This window comes from Dipodomys merriami, unplaced genomic scaffold (assembly GCF_024711535.1).
Source record: "Dipodomys merriami isolate MVZ:Mamm:240054 unplaced genomic scaffold, mDipMer1.0.p SCAF_38, whole genome shotgun sequence".
In the NCBI taxonomy this organism is placed as follows: domain Eukaryota; kingdom Metazoa; phylum Chordata; class Mammalia; order Rodentia; family Heteromyidae; genus Dipodomys; species Dipodomys merriami.
Window position 1 is genome coordinate 7,615,340 of NW_027205381.1, and position 16,365 is coordinate 7,631,704.

The 16,365-nt window shown below is 39.1% G+C and overlaps 1 protein-coding gene across 2 annotated transcripts in view; it reads right to left on the reverse strand.

Moving 5' to 3' along the window:
• Uggt1 (UDP-glucose glycoprotein glucosyltransferase 1) overlaps window positions 1–16,365 on the reverse strand; it is a 158,195-nt gene that overhangs the window by 24,223 nt on the left and 117,607 nt on the right. For both annotated transcript variants that reach the window (XM_069989476.1, XM_069989475.1), the window contains exons 21-27: window positions 15,873–15,896; window positions 15,334–15,428; window positions 13,581–13,787; window positions 12,188–12,319; window positions 11,470–11,600; window positions 8,880–8,975; window positions 1,516–1,618 (exon numbers count right to left, since the gene is read on the reverse strand). In XM_069989476.1, coding sequence (XP_069845577.1) covers window positions 1,516–1,618; window positions 8,880–8,975; window positions 11,470–11,600; window positions 12,188–12,319; window positions 13,581–13,787; window positions 15,334–15,428; window positions 15,873–15,896 — 788 coding nt within the window. The remainder of the gene's footprint in view (window positions 1–1,515; window positions 1,619–8,879; window positions 8,976–11,469; window positions 11,601–12,187; window positions 12,320–13,580; window positions 13,788–15,333; window positions 15,429–15,872; window positions 15,897–16,365) is intronic.

Sequence of the window (16,365 nt, forward strand, 5' to 3'; positions counted from 1 at the left end):
TAAAACATCACTACAAACACAAAAAAGGTTAGATCATATATATTAGTAAAATGTCTCCTTAAAAAAAAGAAACTCAGCTATAATTGGCATGGTAGCTCATGTTTATAATCCTATTTGGGAAGCAGATACCAATAGCTGGAAAGTAGTGATGTGTGCCTGTCATCCCAGTTATATGGAGAGTATAAACAGAATTGAGATATGCATCAGCATAGGCATAAATGTGAGACTACCCCAGAAATAGCTAAAGCAAAAAGGCATTGGGGCCTGGCTCAAGTGGGATAAGCACTAGCCGGGCACCAGTGGCTCATGCCTGTAATCCTAGCTACTCAGGAGACTGAGATCTGAGGATCTCGGTTCAAAGCTAGCCTGGGCAGGAAAGTTCCTGAAAGTCTTATCTCCAATAAACCACTAGAAAACCGGAAGTGGCGCTGTGGCTCAAGTGGTAGAGCGCTCACCTGGAGCTGAAGAGCTCAGGGACAGCGCCCAAGCCCAGAGTTCAAGCCCCATGACCGACCAGGAAAAAAAAAAAAAGTGGAATAGCACCTGTCTAGCAAGCACGGGTCCCCAAGTTCAACCCCTGCTACCACCAAAAATAAAAAATAAATGCAACTAGAGTCACATTAGGTGGTACATATGTGTAACCCTAGCATTTAGGAGGCTGAAGCAGGAGGACTATTGAGTGCAAGGTAAGCATTGGCTACACAATGAGATGCTCTCCCAAAATAACAAAAACAAAAACAAATCTCTAACAAAAAAAAAAAACCTCAAACCAGGAGGAAAAACGAAGCTCAGTGGTATAGCCCCTGCTTAGAATGTACAAAGCACTGGGCTCAATTGCTAACACAGACTTAACCGAGTGACTGTTTTGGTTAGAGTTCTTGTAAATGGACATAAGATTATCGTTTTTTTTTTTTCTTTTTGTCAGTCATGGGGCTTGTACTCAGTGCCTGTGCACTGTCCCTGAGCTCTTTTGCTCAAGGCTAGTACTCTACCACGTTATGCCTTAGCACCACTTCCAGTTTTTGAGTGGTTAATTAGAGATAAGAGTCTCATGGGGACTTTCCTGCCAAGGCTGGTTTACAACTGCTACTCTCAGATCTCAGCCTCCTAGGTAGCAAGGATTACAGGTGTGAGCCACTGTGCCCAGCAGAAATTATATCTTATAACAAAACTAAAAGACATGCTACAGTAAAAGTCCATGATAGTTATAAAAAAGGAAAGTAAAATTAGAATTAAACTTTTACCCTTTTTAACTTCTATCCTTATAACATATAATGCAGTATAAATTAACTCATGTCAATCATTTTTTTAACTTACATAAAGTAGCCAGCAAAACTCAATCAACTTGCTAAAGTTAGGAAGTTGGTTTTAGAGCCATTGTCAGTCTTTATGGCTCTGCACCAAATGTCCTGCAGCATTTCCCAATGCCTCTAGAAGGTGAATATGATACAAATAGAGCATAAAGGAAATCACAGGACACATGGCAGTGTGAACTGCCTCTGAAGCAGTCCCTACCAAGAGCAATGGGGCAAGTCTCTGTGCTTCTCTGGTGACAGGGTCAATGACAGCCACAACATCAAAGTATGTTTCTCCTTCCTTGGGTCTCAGCTTAATTGCGCTATGAAGACAAAAAGAATAAAACATTAATGTGGAGGGCACAGGAAATTAAGGTTAAGTATGGTGAATCTTTGGTTCAAATAACCTATCAGACCTCCAGGTCTCTTAACATTTCAAAAAACTTCAGATCTAAAAAACTTGGGCTTCGAGATGACAAGTTATGATTAAGTTTACAAAGATCATAAAACATTGATAACTGACTTGCTCAAAATACACTGAAAATTTTTTGTCAGAAAACCAAGCCCTACAGGTGGCTAAAACCTATAATCCTAGCTATTCAGGGGGCTGAGATCTAAGAATTGGGATTCAAAAACACAACAGATAGACAAATCTGAGAAACTCTCATCTCCAATTAACCAGCAAAAAGCTAATGTGGAGGTGTGATTCAAGTGTTAGAGTACCACCCATGAGCAAAGTGAAAAAGGTAACAGCAGCTAAAAAAACAAAAGAAATAGAGAAAATTAGCTTGAAGTTACATTTAACCAAATTGAGTATTTTCCTAATTTATTGTTTTTTGAGACAGAGTCTTGCTATATAAAGACCTGGTTAATATATAGATGAGGCTGGCCTCAACTTTACACTCGTCCTACTTCCACATTCCAAGTGCTGAAAAGATATCTATATCACCATGCCTGATATAAGTTCTTTTATTTCAAGGAAAGAAGGGGATGATGGGAGAACAAATATATCATTAAAAAAAAAAGTTCTGAGATGCTATTACACCTGTATTGAGAATACGCCTGAAGGAATCAACGTCAGTATATAATAGAGATACCTGCACACAAATGTTTACTGCAGCACTACTCACAATAGTAAAGTCATGGAATCAATCTAGGTGCCCATCAAAGATAAATGGTTAGAGAAGATGTAATATATTTATGTGTGTATGCATGTGTGTATGTACGTATATACATACACACACTTATCTACCTATACACCCACATACATACACATTATCTATATACAATGTAGTATTATTCAGTCATAAGAAAGAAATTTTGTCATTTACAATAAAATGGATAAAACTGGAAACTAACATGTTAAATGAAATAAGCCAGACTTAGAAAGACAAATGTCTTTTCTCATATGTAAAAACTAGTTTAAGGGGCTGGGAAGGTGGCTCAGTGGTAGAGTGCTTGCCTTGCATGCATGAGGCCCTGGGTTCAATTCCTCAGCACCACATAAGCAAAAAGAAAAAAGCTGGAAGTGGTGCTGTGGCTCAAGTGGTAGAGCACTAGCCTTGAGCTGAAGAGCTGAGGGACAACGCCCAGGCCCAGAGTTCAGGCCCCACGACCGGACCCCCCGCAAAATAAACAATATAATAAAAACTAGTTTAAACAGGAGAAAACAAGGGAGGGGGGTAACACTGTTCGAAAGGAAATGTGTACTCATTACCTTACATATGAAAAAGATGAGGTTAGAGGCATGGCTTAGTTGGTACAGCACGAGGTAATGAGAAAAAGCTTCAGGTACCAAGTTTGAGTCTCAGTCTTGGACCAAAAAAAAAAATCATGATAAGGTTTTTGTGGTGGAGAGAACAGTAATAGGAAAGAGATGATCACAATTGAGGTACACCATATATGTATATGAAAATGTCATAATTATTCTGTAAAAGTAATGTCATTATTCTGGAAAAGTAATAAGTGCTAATAAAACTGAAAAGTTCTGAGGATATAGCTCAAACTATATAGCTGCATAGCTAGATGCTTAGCATGCTTGAGGCTTTGGGTTGAGTCCCTAACACTACAGTGAGTAACTTAATGAAGCAAGCAAGCAAATTAATTAAAACTGAAAGGAATCTAGGGCTGGGAAGGTGGCTCAGTGGTAGAGCGCTTGCCTTGCAGGCCTGAGGCCCTGAGTTCGATTCCTCAGCACCACATAAGCAAAAACAAAAAAGCCGGAAGTGGCGCTGTGGCTCAAGTGGTAGAGCGCTAGCCTTGAGCTGAAGAGCTGAGGGACAGCGCCCAGGCCCAGAGTTCAGGCCCCACGACTGGACCCAAAAAAAAAAAAAAAAAAAAAAAACTGAAAGGAATCTATTAGTTCAGAAAAATGTGAACAACAACAACAACAAAAAACAAACAAAATATAATCACAAAATCTCATAACCTCAATTACTTTGTTTTTCGTCATTCTTATTAGAGGCCCATATAAAGATTACCTGCACCAGGTGCCAGTGGCTCATGCCTGTAATCTTAACTACTCAGGAGGCGGGATCTGAGGATCATGGTTAAAAGCCAGCCCAGGCAGGAAAGTCTGTGAGACTCTTACCTCAAATAAACCACTCAGAAAACCAGAAGTGACGCTATGGCTCAAGTGGTAGAGTGCTTGCCTTGAGCTGAAGAGCTGAGGGACAGTGCCCAGGCCCAGAGTTCAAGCCCCAGGACCGACCAAAAAAAAAAAAATTACTTGCACCTACAGAACACTTGCAACTTTAAAACAATTTTCTCCTTTCCCCCACCACTTCAACATAAAGTTGATTGTCTCAAGATGTTACAAATAAATCATCCTAAAGAGAATGTGCCATGACCTTTGCCTTTTTTTTTTCTTTGTCCAGGTCCTGGGGCTTGAACTCAGGACCTGGGCACTGTCTTTAAATTTTTTTGCTAAAGGTTAGTACTTTATCACGTGAGCCACAGAGCCACTTCCAGCTTTTTCTGAATAGTTTATTGGAGAAAAGAGTATCACAACTTTCCTGCCTGCCCAGGCCAGCTTGAAACCATGATCCTCAGATCTCAGCCTCTTCAATAGCTAGGATTACAGATCTGAACCACCAACACTTAGCTCAAGCTGTTCTTTTAACCTATAAATAATTTATAGATCCAGCTTTTTCCAAATACATAAATTTCCTTAGAGGCTAAGTACCAGACATACAGAGTGACAGGATACAGGTATTTGTGTGGCTAATATGTTTTGTCAACTTCCTTTCCTGAAAAACTAAATTTACAAGATCAAAAAATAAATTCCACCATGTTATTGTCAACACTTATATATACTTTGGTGTTTTTTTTTTTAATCATTGATTCATTCATTGACTCATTCATTCATTTGTATACAGGGTCTCAGCTATTCTAGGATTATGGGAGAAAAATCATTAGCAAAAAGTACTGTATAAACAACTCTCGCCGGGCGCTGGTGGCTCACGCCTGTAATCCTAGCTACTCAGGAGGCTGAGATCTGAGGATCGCGGTTCAAAGCCAGCCCGGGCAGGAGAGACCGTGAGACTCCTATCTCCAATAAACCACCAGAAAACTGGAAGTGGCGCTGTAGCTCAAGTGGTAGAGCGCTCACCTTGAGCTGAAGAGCTGAGGGACAGGGCTCAGGCCCAGAGTTCAAGCCCCAGGACCGACAAAACAAACAAACAAACAAACAAAACAACTCTCAAAAAGGGAACAAACAGACCACATACTGGTCAGCCAGTCTATACCAGGCTTGGACAGTTCCCTGTGGTTTGTCATGTCCCTATAAGCACACTGCTCTAAGAGATCAACAAGAAGGGTGTCCAGATACTGACCATGTGAGGCCTTCAGCTACTTCCACAATCAACAACAAGAGGCAAGACAAAACCAAGAAAAAGGGGCTGGCAAGGTGGCTCGGTATTAGAGCGCTTGCCTTGCATGCCTGAGGCCCTGGGTTCGATTCCTCAACACCACATAAGCAAAATGAAAAAAGCCGGAAGTGGCGCTGTGGCTCAAGTGGTAGAGCACTAGCCTTGAGCTGAAGAGCTGAGGGACAGCGCCCAGGCCCAGAGTTCAGGCTCCATGACCGGATTAAAAAAAACAAAAAACAAAAAACAAAAAAACAAAAACCAAGCTGGGAAGGTGGCTCAGTGGTAGAGCGCTTGCCTTGCATGCATGAGGCCTTGGGTTCAATTCCTCAGCACCACATAAGCAAAAAGAAAAAAGCCGGAAGTGGCGCTGTGGCTCAAGTGGTAGAATGCTGGCCTTGAGCTGAAGAGCTGAGGGACAGAGCCCAGGCCCAGAGTTCAGGCCCCACGACCAGACCAAAAACAAAAACAAAAATGAATGTTTGGCAAGCATGCACAAAGTCCTGTGTTCAAATTTCAGAACTAAAAATTAATAAAATTTAAAAAAAAAGGAATACTGGTGTAGAAATGGGAACAATAGCACTACAGTGTCTGAATATACGTGCTATATTGGTAAAAGTCCAGAATAAAGTCAAAAGTGACATGGGAACAAAACTTGAAGATTATATACTTGTACCTAGGATTAGTAAAGCAAATATCAAAATTGAGATACTGTGCTTCACCAACGTTATGTTCACAGAAATCACCAAGGGGGATCTTGTTAAGATATAGACACTGATTCAATAGGTCAGGTATAAGGTCAAAGACTACAGTTCAGGGACTGGGAAGGTGGCTCAGTGGTAGAGTACTTGCCTTGCACTCATAAGGCCCTGGGTTCGATTCCTCAGCACCACATAAGCAGAAAAAGCCAGACGTGGGGCTGAGGCTCAAGTGCTAGAGCACTAGTCTACAGCTGAAGAGCTGAGGAACAGCACCCAAGCCCAGAGTTTAGGCCCTATGACTGACTCCCCTCCCCCCCAAAAAAGACTACACTTCAAACAAGCTCACAAATGATATTCTGCTGATCCATGGAATACATTATGAAGGTAAGGGTGTAATAGAACTGATGGTTCTGTCACTTTTATTCCTAGTAAAATGAGAACCTTCTGTTTTAAATATGGCAAACATTCATTGTACTAACATCATCCCAGTAGGAATTTCTCCATCATCATAGAACAAGTAATTAGGGAATTTTAATGATATAAAAGTCATGGAGGCAAGGGGAGAAAAGAGTGGCCTAAAATCAGACATGGATTATAGCTCAGGACCACTGTTTTGGCCATCAACTTCCTAGAAGTGGAAGAATAGAGAAAATGGGTGCTGCAAGGGTACAACCTTGGTGCTGGTAGCAAAATCCAAGAGGGGTTAGCCAGGAGTCACATATGACATAAATTATTAGAAACGATGGTAATGATGGCTCAGTGGTGAAATACTTTCCTAGCATGTATAGCATCTGGGCTCAATCACTAGCACCTGGGGGCAGGAAAAGAGAGGAAGAGAGAGAGGGAGAGACTTGCCAGGTAACCGCATAAAGTTCTTCTTAAAAACCATTTGGGACCAAGCACCAGTGGTGGTTCGCACCTATAATCCTAGTTACTCAGGAGGCTGAGATCTAAGAATCACAGTACAAAGTCAGTCCAAACAGGAAAGTCCCTATGAGACTCTTACCTCCAATTAACCACTTTAAAACCAGAAGTAGAGCTATGGCTCAAAGTGGTAGAGTACTAGCCTTGAGCAAACAAGCACAGAGACAGTACCTAGACCCTGAGTTCAAGACCCACAACTGACCAAAAAAAAAAAAAAAATTATATATCTATATATATTGGGGACAGGGCAACCAGTGGCTTATGTTTGTAATCCTAGCTACTCAGGAGGCTGAGATCTCAGTATCATGATTTGAAGCCAGACCAGCAAAGAAAGTCCTTGAGACTTTAATCTCCAATTAACCATCAAAAAGTTGGAAGAAGCTGTGGCTCCAGCGGTATAACTTTAACCTTTAGCACGAAGTTTAGGGACAGCATCCAGGCACTGAGTTCAAGCCCCAGGACTAGCCCAAAAAATAAATACCATTTGGAAGAATGTATCAAGAAAATGTGGTGTATGTGGTATATACACAATGGAATTCTACTCATCCATTAGAAAAAATGATAATGTACCATTCATAAGGAAATGGGAAGACTTTGAAAAAATTATATTAAGTAAGCCAGACCCAGAGAAACAGATTGTATGGTTTCCCTCATTTGTGAGTGCTAGAATGTGCCTGTAAAACTATAAGTAAGGGGTTGAGAATGTGGCTTAGTGGTAGAGTCTTGCCTAGCATGCATGAAGCCCTGGGTTCGATTCTTCAGTACCATATACATAGAAAAAGGCAGAAGTGGCACTGTGGCTCAAGTGGTAGAGTGCTGGCCTTCAGCACAGAGGCTCAAGGACAGCATCCAGGCTCTGAGTTCAACCCCAGGACTGAAACAACAACAACAACAACAACAACAACAACACACACACACACACACACACACAAAACTATAAGTAAACACTGAGTAGTAGCCAAGCAGTTATACACAAATAAGCAGAAGTATATTAGACTCTATTGAGAGTGCAAATAGTGTAATTCTTTAGAACTACTAAGTCAAAGCCCAACAAATTAAGTGACAGGAAATGGCACTTGCAAGAGGTGGGGGACCAAGGAGAGAAGGGCAGAAAAATTAATGGGGGAAGGGAGTAGAATGCAGACAAGAAAACAGACAGAATTGAGAAAAAGTGAAGAGGTGGGTCGAAGGGGGTGATGATGTTGAAGGGATGACAAATCAAGATGCATTTTATACATACACTGCTTTGTTAAATGGCAAAAAAAAATTCAATATATAACCTAAAAATTAAGAACAGTGAGGGAAGGAGTGGGTGGGAGGGGTGGGTAAGAATGTTAGAAGGATTGACATTGATCAAGAGGTAGTATATCAAAAACTGCTCTGATGGATGGCAATTCCTTTGTATAACTACATATATATTTTTTTTTTAAGTTAAAAAACACCCCAATCATTGGGCCTGCTGGAAACATATTATCATGTTATATTTTGCCTGAAATATGCTTTCGTTCAAGTGGTAGAGAAAATGGTTTCAGTGCATGTGTGTTTATGCAACACATAAAGACTACATGTATTATCTATACACACATATATTAAGCAATAAGGCAAATACAGCATTCCACCTAGTGAATGTAAGAGTTAGCCGGGCACCAGTGGCTCAGCCTGTAATCCTAGCTACTCAGGAGGCTGAGATCTGAGGATTGCGGTTCAAAGCCAGACCGGACAGGAAAGGGAGTTGCCAAACAAACTGGCTTGGGAAGCAAAGAAGGATGGAGGCTTGAGGCAACCCAGGTAAAATAGTTAGGAAGACCCAGAACAAGCCAAGGCGGGCACCAATGGCTCATGCCTGTAATCTTAGCTACTCAGGAGGCAGAGATCTGAGGTTCATGGTTCAAAGCCAGCCCGGGCAGGAAAGTGTGAGATTCTTATCTCCAATTAACCACCAGAGAACCAGAAGTAGCATTGTGGCTCAAGTGGTAGAGCACTTGTCTTCAGCTGAAGAGCTCAGGGACAGTGCCCAGGCTGAGTTCAAGCCCCACAACCAACAAGAGAGTTAATATTCAGGAGCATACACAAATTCAACATGAATTCTATACCTGTAGCTGTCTTCAAAAAACTGGTATTCAATCCTTGCATCTCCTTTGGGTTGAGCTGACAGGAGAGCATCCACCTTCATTACCAAGTCACTTGCCCTGAAAGATGGGGTTATAACAGCTTAGTATCTTTTTAATAAGGTTTTGCCATTAATAGCAGTTATCAACAGCTCAAGTGCCAAAAGCCAGAAGCACACTCCTTTATGCTAACAGGCATGAGAGAACGGTTGATTTGGTAGTGAATGGCTTTATAATCTTGGAGATGTTATTCATTTTTCTATATGTAAAGTGTAGAAAAGATCTACTTTGCAGGGTTCTTACAAATACTGTGCTGGCTAAACATATTAGTGTTATTTACATCTCCAGCACCCTCTTTTCACTAATGCTATTACTTTTTAGGATTGTTAGGGCAATCTGTTACTGAGAAATTGTTGAGGAAAAATACTAAGAAACAAATTACCATAATTATCATTATCAAGAAATAAGTTATAACACTGTAGTTCATAATTATTCCCAACTTTTAAATTTGTACATATATAATATATAATATAAAAACACAAAACTAGGGTTATATAATTTGGTTGCAAACTTTGTTACTTAAAAATATATTATAAAGCTGGGTGACAGTGGCTCACACCTGTAATCCTAGCTATTCAGGAAGCTGAGATCTGAGGATCACGGTTCAAAGCCAGACCGGGCAGGAAAGTCCATGAGACTCTTATCTCCAATAAAACCACTAAAAAACCAGAAGTGGTGCTGTGGCTCAAGCGGTAGAATGCTCACCTTGAGTTGAAGAGCGCGGGGACAGCGCCCAAGCCCAGAGTTCAAGCCCCACAACCGACCAAAAAATAAAATAAATAAATAATATATTATAAGCCATGTGCTGGTAGCTCATGCTTGAATCCTAGCTATTCAGGAGGCTGAGATCTGAGGATTATGGTTCAGGGACAGCACAGGCAAGAAAGTCTACGAGACTCTTAAATAACCACCATAAAGCTGGAAGTGGAACTGTGGTTCAAATAATAGAGCACTAACCTTGAACAAAAAAATTCAGGGACAGCTCCCAGACCCTGATTTCAAGTACTAAGATTGGCATAATAAGTAAGTAAATAAAATATAATATAAATATGGAATATAACAAACACATATAATACAGTGGTATAATCACTAATTTTAATAAGACTGCACAGTAATGGTACATTATCATGACATGGTGACATATGCCTATAGTCCTAGCTATTCATATGCCTATATTCCTAGCTGAGATCAAAGTTCAAAGCTCAATGGGGCTGGAAAGTCAGTGAGTCTCTAATCTGCAATTAACCACCAAAAAGCTGGAAATAAAGCTGTTACAAGTGGGAGATGGCTAGCTTTGAGTGAAAAAGCTAAGGGATAGTAATCAGGTAATCAGACCTTGAGTTCCAGCCCCAGTACTGGGACCAAAAAAAAAAAAGGCAAAGGGTTTAAATATATACTTTCAAATACATATTTTCCCAAAGACATATGATATATGCCTGTGAAAAGGCATACTAAGCATTGCAAAAATGAAAAGAAAACTACAAGGTGATACAACTTGATACCTATGAGTATGGCTTTTTAAAAAAACAAACAAGAAATAAAGCTGCTGGTAAGGATATGAAGAAACTGGAAGGCTTGTGCACTCTAGGCAGATACATAAATACAAAAGCAGCTATAGAAAAAGGTATAAGAAGGTCTCAAAAAATGAAGCAGTCTAAGCCGGGCGCTGGTGGCTCACGCCTGTAATCCTAGCTACTCAGGAGGCTGAGATCTGAGGATCGCGGTTCAAAGCCAGCCCGGGCAGGAGAGACTGTGAGACTCCTATCTCCAATAAACCACCAGAAAACCGGAAGTGGCGCTGTAACTCAAGTGGTAGAGCGCTCGCCTTGAGCTGAAGAGCTGAGGGACAGCGCCCAGGCCCAGAGTTCAAGCCCCATGACCGACAAAAAAAAAAAAAAAAAAGAAGCAGTCTACTCCAACTACATATCCATGTGATATTTAATGCAGAAAAATCAGATAATGGTCCACTTAAGCAATTTATTTTCTTCCTTCAAGAGAAACAGTCCACTATGATACTTGAGCTAATAAAAACATTAAAAGAATGAAAAGTTTAAAAACCAACAATACTGAACTTATCACCTTTGGAGTATGTAAGAGAAACATTGAGTATTCTGTCCTGGTAAGTAGAGGAAAAGATGCATTTAACCTGCTTCTCCTCTACTGAACCAAATAAAACTGAATTATCATTCAGATAATTGATAATTTCTCTTCAAGTAAAAAATAAATTACCCTCCTCTACTTCTACCTACGTCTGAAACTTTCCAGAACCAAAAGATAAAATACAAACTGAGAATGAATTTAGTTCTTTAAAAAGGAGCCTATAAAACAAATTAGCTTCTTCCAACAGAATCATAACCAAAAATTTGAGCAGTATGGCAGTTTAAAGCTGGAAATGAAACCCCTTATATAAGTAGTTTATGTGACAATATATAACTTGAACTTTGACCAATGAGGAAATATCTAATATATAACATATATGATAGAAACTAGTTCATTTCTCCTACACCCAACTTACACATCTTCTTCTACCCGAAGTTGTTGAATGTGAGATTTTATTTTTTGTCCTGAAGTTTTCAAGATGATACTTTCTAGAAGGTGGAAATCGTCTTGATTAAAGAGCTCACTTTCCTCCAGTGGCCCAATGATCTATGAAGAAGAACAGGAGTCAGAGCTGTAAGCAGTCTGCCAAGGGCTGAAATTAAGGGCAAGTCTAAGCTAGCCATAGGCTACAGAACAGGCCAAAGGGACTTAAAGAATAAGAGTGATATGTGTCTAAATAAATCAATGAAAAAATAAAAAGCCTGAATCATTCAGTTATATGTTTAACTTATTATTTCCTCAGACACAGGCAGATTTACACATTTCACATTATTTTTTACAGGTAAGCAATCTGAATTAAATAGGTAGCAATGCAGTTTTCACAACTGTCCACCAAATATCAGTAACAAAGCCTACTTTCTGTGTCAAAGACTGTAATGATTTCTGTTCTGACAGTCAACACATTCTCTCAATGGTAGGACAGGACAAACAGAAGGAAGGCCCCCACAAGGGGAAAGTTATGTAAAAACACTTTTTTTTTGGGGGGGGCAGGGGGTAAATAATGGACAGAAACATCCTTAGTGAAGTAGTAATCATCTTTAAGAGGTGAGTGGCTCTGTTGGGAGAGTTTATCCTACCAGCTTGCAGGAGCATGATGTAAAGCCTACTACAGACCTAACTCAACAAGTCCTCACCCTTCCATTGCTGATCACTGCCCTCTGTCCCTTCGTCAGCTTCAGAACATCCCTGCAGTACACGGCATGAGACAAAATGAAATCCATACTGGAAGACTCAAAGACCTCTTTAAAAACACTGAAATCCATGCCCTAGGAAAAGTAATTGTTTTTAAGGAAAAGTCACTGTTATTCAACAAACCAAAAAAATTAATAATCATCATGAACAAACCACAAATGTGCTTTTCATGAAATAACTACATTGCATGAAATGTAATTACTCATAATTACATTAACATAATTAACATTACAATTTCACAACTGTCCATCTTCTCTCCCATCCCCCTCCTCAAAAGCAACTATTTGTATTTCTTTTTCTTAGGTTTTCATGTTACTTTTTCAATTGGCAGTCTATTCTCCATGATAATTTTATTTTGTATTTTTAAATCTTGTTTATGTCAGATGACAACTATTTTCTCTAACTGGAACTAAGTACCCATTTTATAATAAGTTTAAAAATAATAAAATGCTATCAAATAAGTAAAAGCCAGGAACTGGTGGCTCATGCCTGTAATCATCAGGAGACTGAGATCTGAGGATTGCAGTTCAGAGCCAATCCAGGCAGAAAAGTCTGAGTAAGACTCTTATCTCCAATTAACTACTCAAAAACAGGAAGTGGTTCTGTGGCTCAAAGTGGTAGAGCACTAGCCTTGAGCAGAGGAGCTCAGTGACAGTACCCAGGCCTTAAATTCAAGTCCCCCCATTCCCCATCCCCGACCAAAAGAAAAAAATTAGTTAAAAGCAAAAAAAAAAAAAAAAAAAAAAAAAAAAGAGCATGGGCTTTTACTAAAAAGATATAAAAAAAAATACAAGCCTCTAACTCATAAGTCACACAAAAATCAATACTTAACTCATAAGTCACACAAAAATCAAATACTGTCTTTTAAAACTGTACAAAATAGGGCTGGGAAGTTGGCTCAGTGGTAGAGCGCTTGCCTTGCATGCCTGAGGCCCTGGGTTCGATTCCAAGCACCACATAAGCAAAAAGAAAAAAGCCGGAAGTGGCGCTGTGGCTCAAGTGGTAGAGTGCTAGCCTTGAGCTGAAGAGCTGAGGGACAGCGCCCAGGCCCAGAGTTCAGGCCCCACGACCGGACCCAAAAAAAAAAAAAAAAAAAAAAAACTGTACAAAATAAATGGTATTGTTTTAAAACATAATTCTATCATGCATATTTTACAATAGGCAAATTTGGAAATGAAAGTGATATAATTACTTTTTAGAAAGTCTTCCAAATTTAAAAGTAAAATTCTCCATGGTTCACAAGTTCAGTTTATGAAGAGGGTGCATCAGTCCAGGGGAAGAGAATATCAATGGCAAATTAACAGAAAAAGGCAGCCTTATAACACACAGTCTTACCCCCACAGAGAACTCCTCAATGTCGGCTCCGGCAGCCAGGGCCTCTGCAGTCTCCTCTTTGGCCATTTTGGTGATGAAGTTCTTTGCTGAGTTGGAAGTTTGTGTTTGGAGAGCTGCCCAGATTGCTCTGAAGATTCTAGTGTTCTCATTTCTAATCTCTTGGCTTGGATTATTGATCACGCTTATCCTAACATTGTTACTGGATTTCTATTTACAAAACAGTACATAAGAGTTATACAGTACATGTTTTGAACTTAAAAATAAGCATTAATATTATTATTCACTTTCCAAGTAGCAAATTACATGTCTCTCAATAGTTTTCTATACTTGTATAAAACTTGGATGCTACAGATAGTCATGCCTTCAAAATCCTTCTACTTATGGCCTCCTGACATAACAGAGATCAGAGGCACTAACCACCTTGCCTGGCTTATTGATATAGATCTTGATAACTTTTGTCAGCAGTAGCCTCTAACTGCAATCTTCCCAGTCTCCACCTCTCAAGAAGCCATTTATAGGCATGAATTACCATATTTATCCAACTTCATTTCTTACCATCTTATAGATACAGTACATATCACAGAACATCTGTGCCCTATTTTTCTTCTAACACATTTGTTTTCTTCTAATACACATCATGCTAGCATGTGGACTTTAACTATATAACATCTTTTCTCCCCAACCATTCTTCAGGGTCTTGCTGAAGGCCATTTTTACTTGTACAGCCTTTGCAAATGCCTAGCAACAATGAATCTTCCCTGGATGAAAATAGGAACCCTACTTGGGAGACGATACCTAGGACCCCATAAAACTGGGGTCTGAATCAAAAATATAAGCAGCATAAATTTTACTCATGTGTCATAAAGATGTCTATAAAAATATTAATAGCAGTACTCCTTACAGATAATCAAATAGATTAAACAAAACAATACTATGTGGTACAATTATATAATACAATGCTACATAATGAAAATGAACTTTTAACACTACCTCACAGATTAAGTTTACAAAGTATTAAGAAGCCAAATTCTAATAAATGTATATTAAAAGCTTCCAATTAAATAAAGTAAAACACAACTTACTCTATGACATCAGAAAGAGATTCAGGAGTGGGTAGTGACTTGGATACAAGTTTGAAAAGGCTTTTATGAATTCTCTATTTCTTGATCTCATCAAGGGAGTGTCACATGGGTGTGTTCACTTAGTGAGACTACATATGAACTATAATCTACCTTAATAAAACTTTAAAAACGTCAGCCTTCCTTTTCAGGTTCCCTCCTCTAGAACCATTTGAACAGTCTATCAATTAGCATTAGAGTACCCCATACTATAATTTCTCAACTTAACCTTACATTACCAACAGCATCTGGACAATTCCCATAAATGATTTAAAAAAAATACTAGATACCACTGTGACACTGAAACCTCTTGGGTATTTCTTCTCTTCAGAAGTCTTACTAGGATACACAGTAGAAAGTGGACACAGACAGTTGTGAAGTCTGGATGAAACTGCAAATTAAACCAGCTCAGGAAACAGAATCTTGCCATTTCCTCCTGACAATGACCTTCACCCAAAGAATCAATTTCTTAACTACTCAGCATCATAATTTACTTAGGACAGATGAAGTTATATGTTCCTTTCCCTCAAGCACTGAAAAAGTAGATCTCCCAAAGCCCCTAGACAATCCCATAAGGATAATCAGGCGGACAACTCAAAAACAGAAAGACTCAGAATAAAGTCCAAGATACTTGCTTGATGTTTAATAGCATCATAGAGTAACTGCCGTCCAGAAGGGCTATCAAAATCACCAACAATCCAAAAAGTTACTGGCCTAATAAAAGAATCATCTGTAGAAAAACAGAAATAACAAATTAACTGAAAGAAACAATCACATTCTATGTTTTGACACTTATTAATCCAAATAATTTCTGAAAACCATGCAAAAAATAAGAAAATAAACAGTTTAATAAAGCAAAATTAGTGAAATTTCTCCGTTAAAATAAAGGTAACATTCCACATGCACTGATCAACTATACTGTGGTCTGGGATTTGTTAGCATATAAATGAAACCTGTGAGTAATATAGTGTAGTCTTTAATCTTATTAATTTGTAACTTTCTGAAATATTATTCTTTATAAACATTTAGACAAATTTTCTACACTGATAGTGTATTGTTACCCACAGGTTCCAGAAACATCACAAAGTGTCAATAAATTCTGAATAACAGTGGTCCCTGAAGCCCCATAAGATAACTAAGAAAAAGAATAGAACATTCTGAAGTATTGTGTTACCATAGATTTCCTTGGAGGACATTCCTGCACAAAGGCAAAAGGAAAAGAGTAGAAGAAAAGAAAAAGTCATTTCTATAATTAACAACCACTATGAAAGTAAAAAAAATTGAATGGTGCTAACAGGACCCATGCCTCTTTCTGCTCTTTATTCCCTCCACATTATAGGACTCTTCAGAAAGAATTCCTTTGAAGAACCTGGTAGAGTTATTGTGTAAACATACACATACATAGGAAACCAGAAATCCTTTCAGGAAAAGACCACAGCAGGGATAAAAATACCTGTCTTAAATGACATCCAGTGTTTTTCTTATTTGAAAGGATGGTAAATATGACCAGAGGGGAAAAGAATCTGTCTACCCTTAAAAAAATTCCTAGCGGGGCACTGGTGGCTCATGCCTATAATCTTAGCTATTCCATGGGGCTGAGATCTGAGAATCGCAGTTCAAAGCCAGCCCAGGCAGGAAAGTCTACAAGACTCTTCTCTCCAATTAAA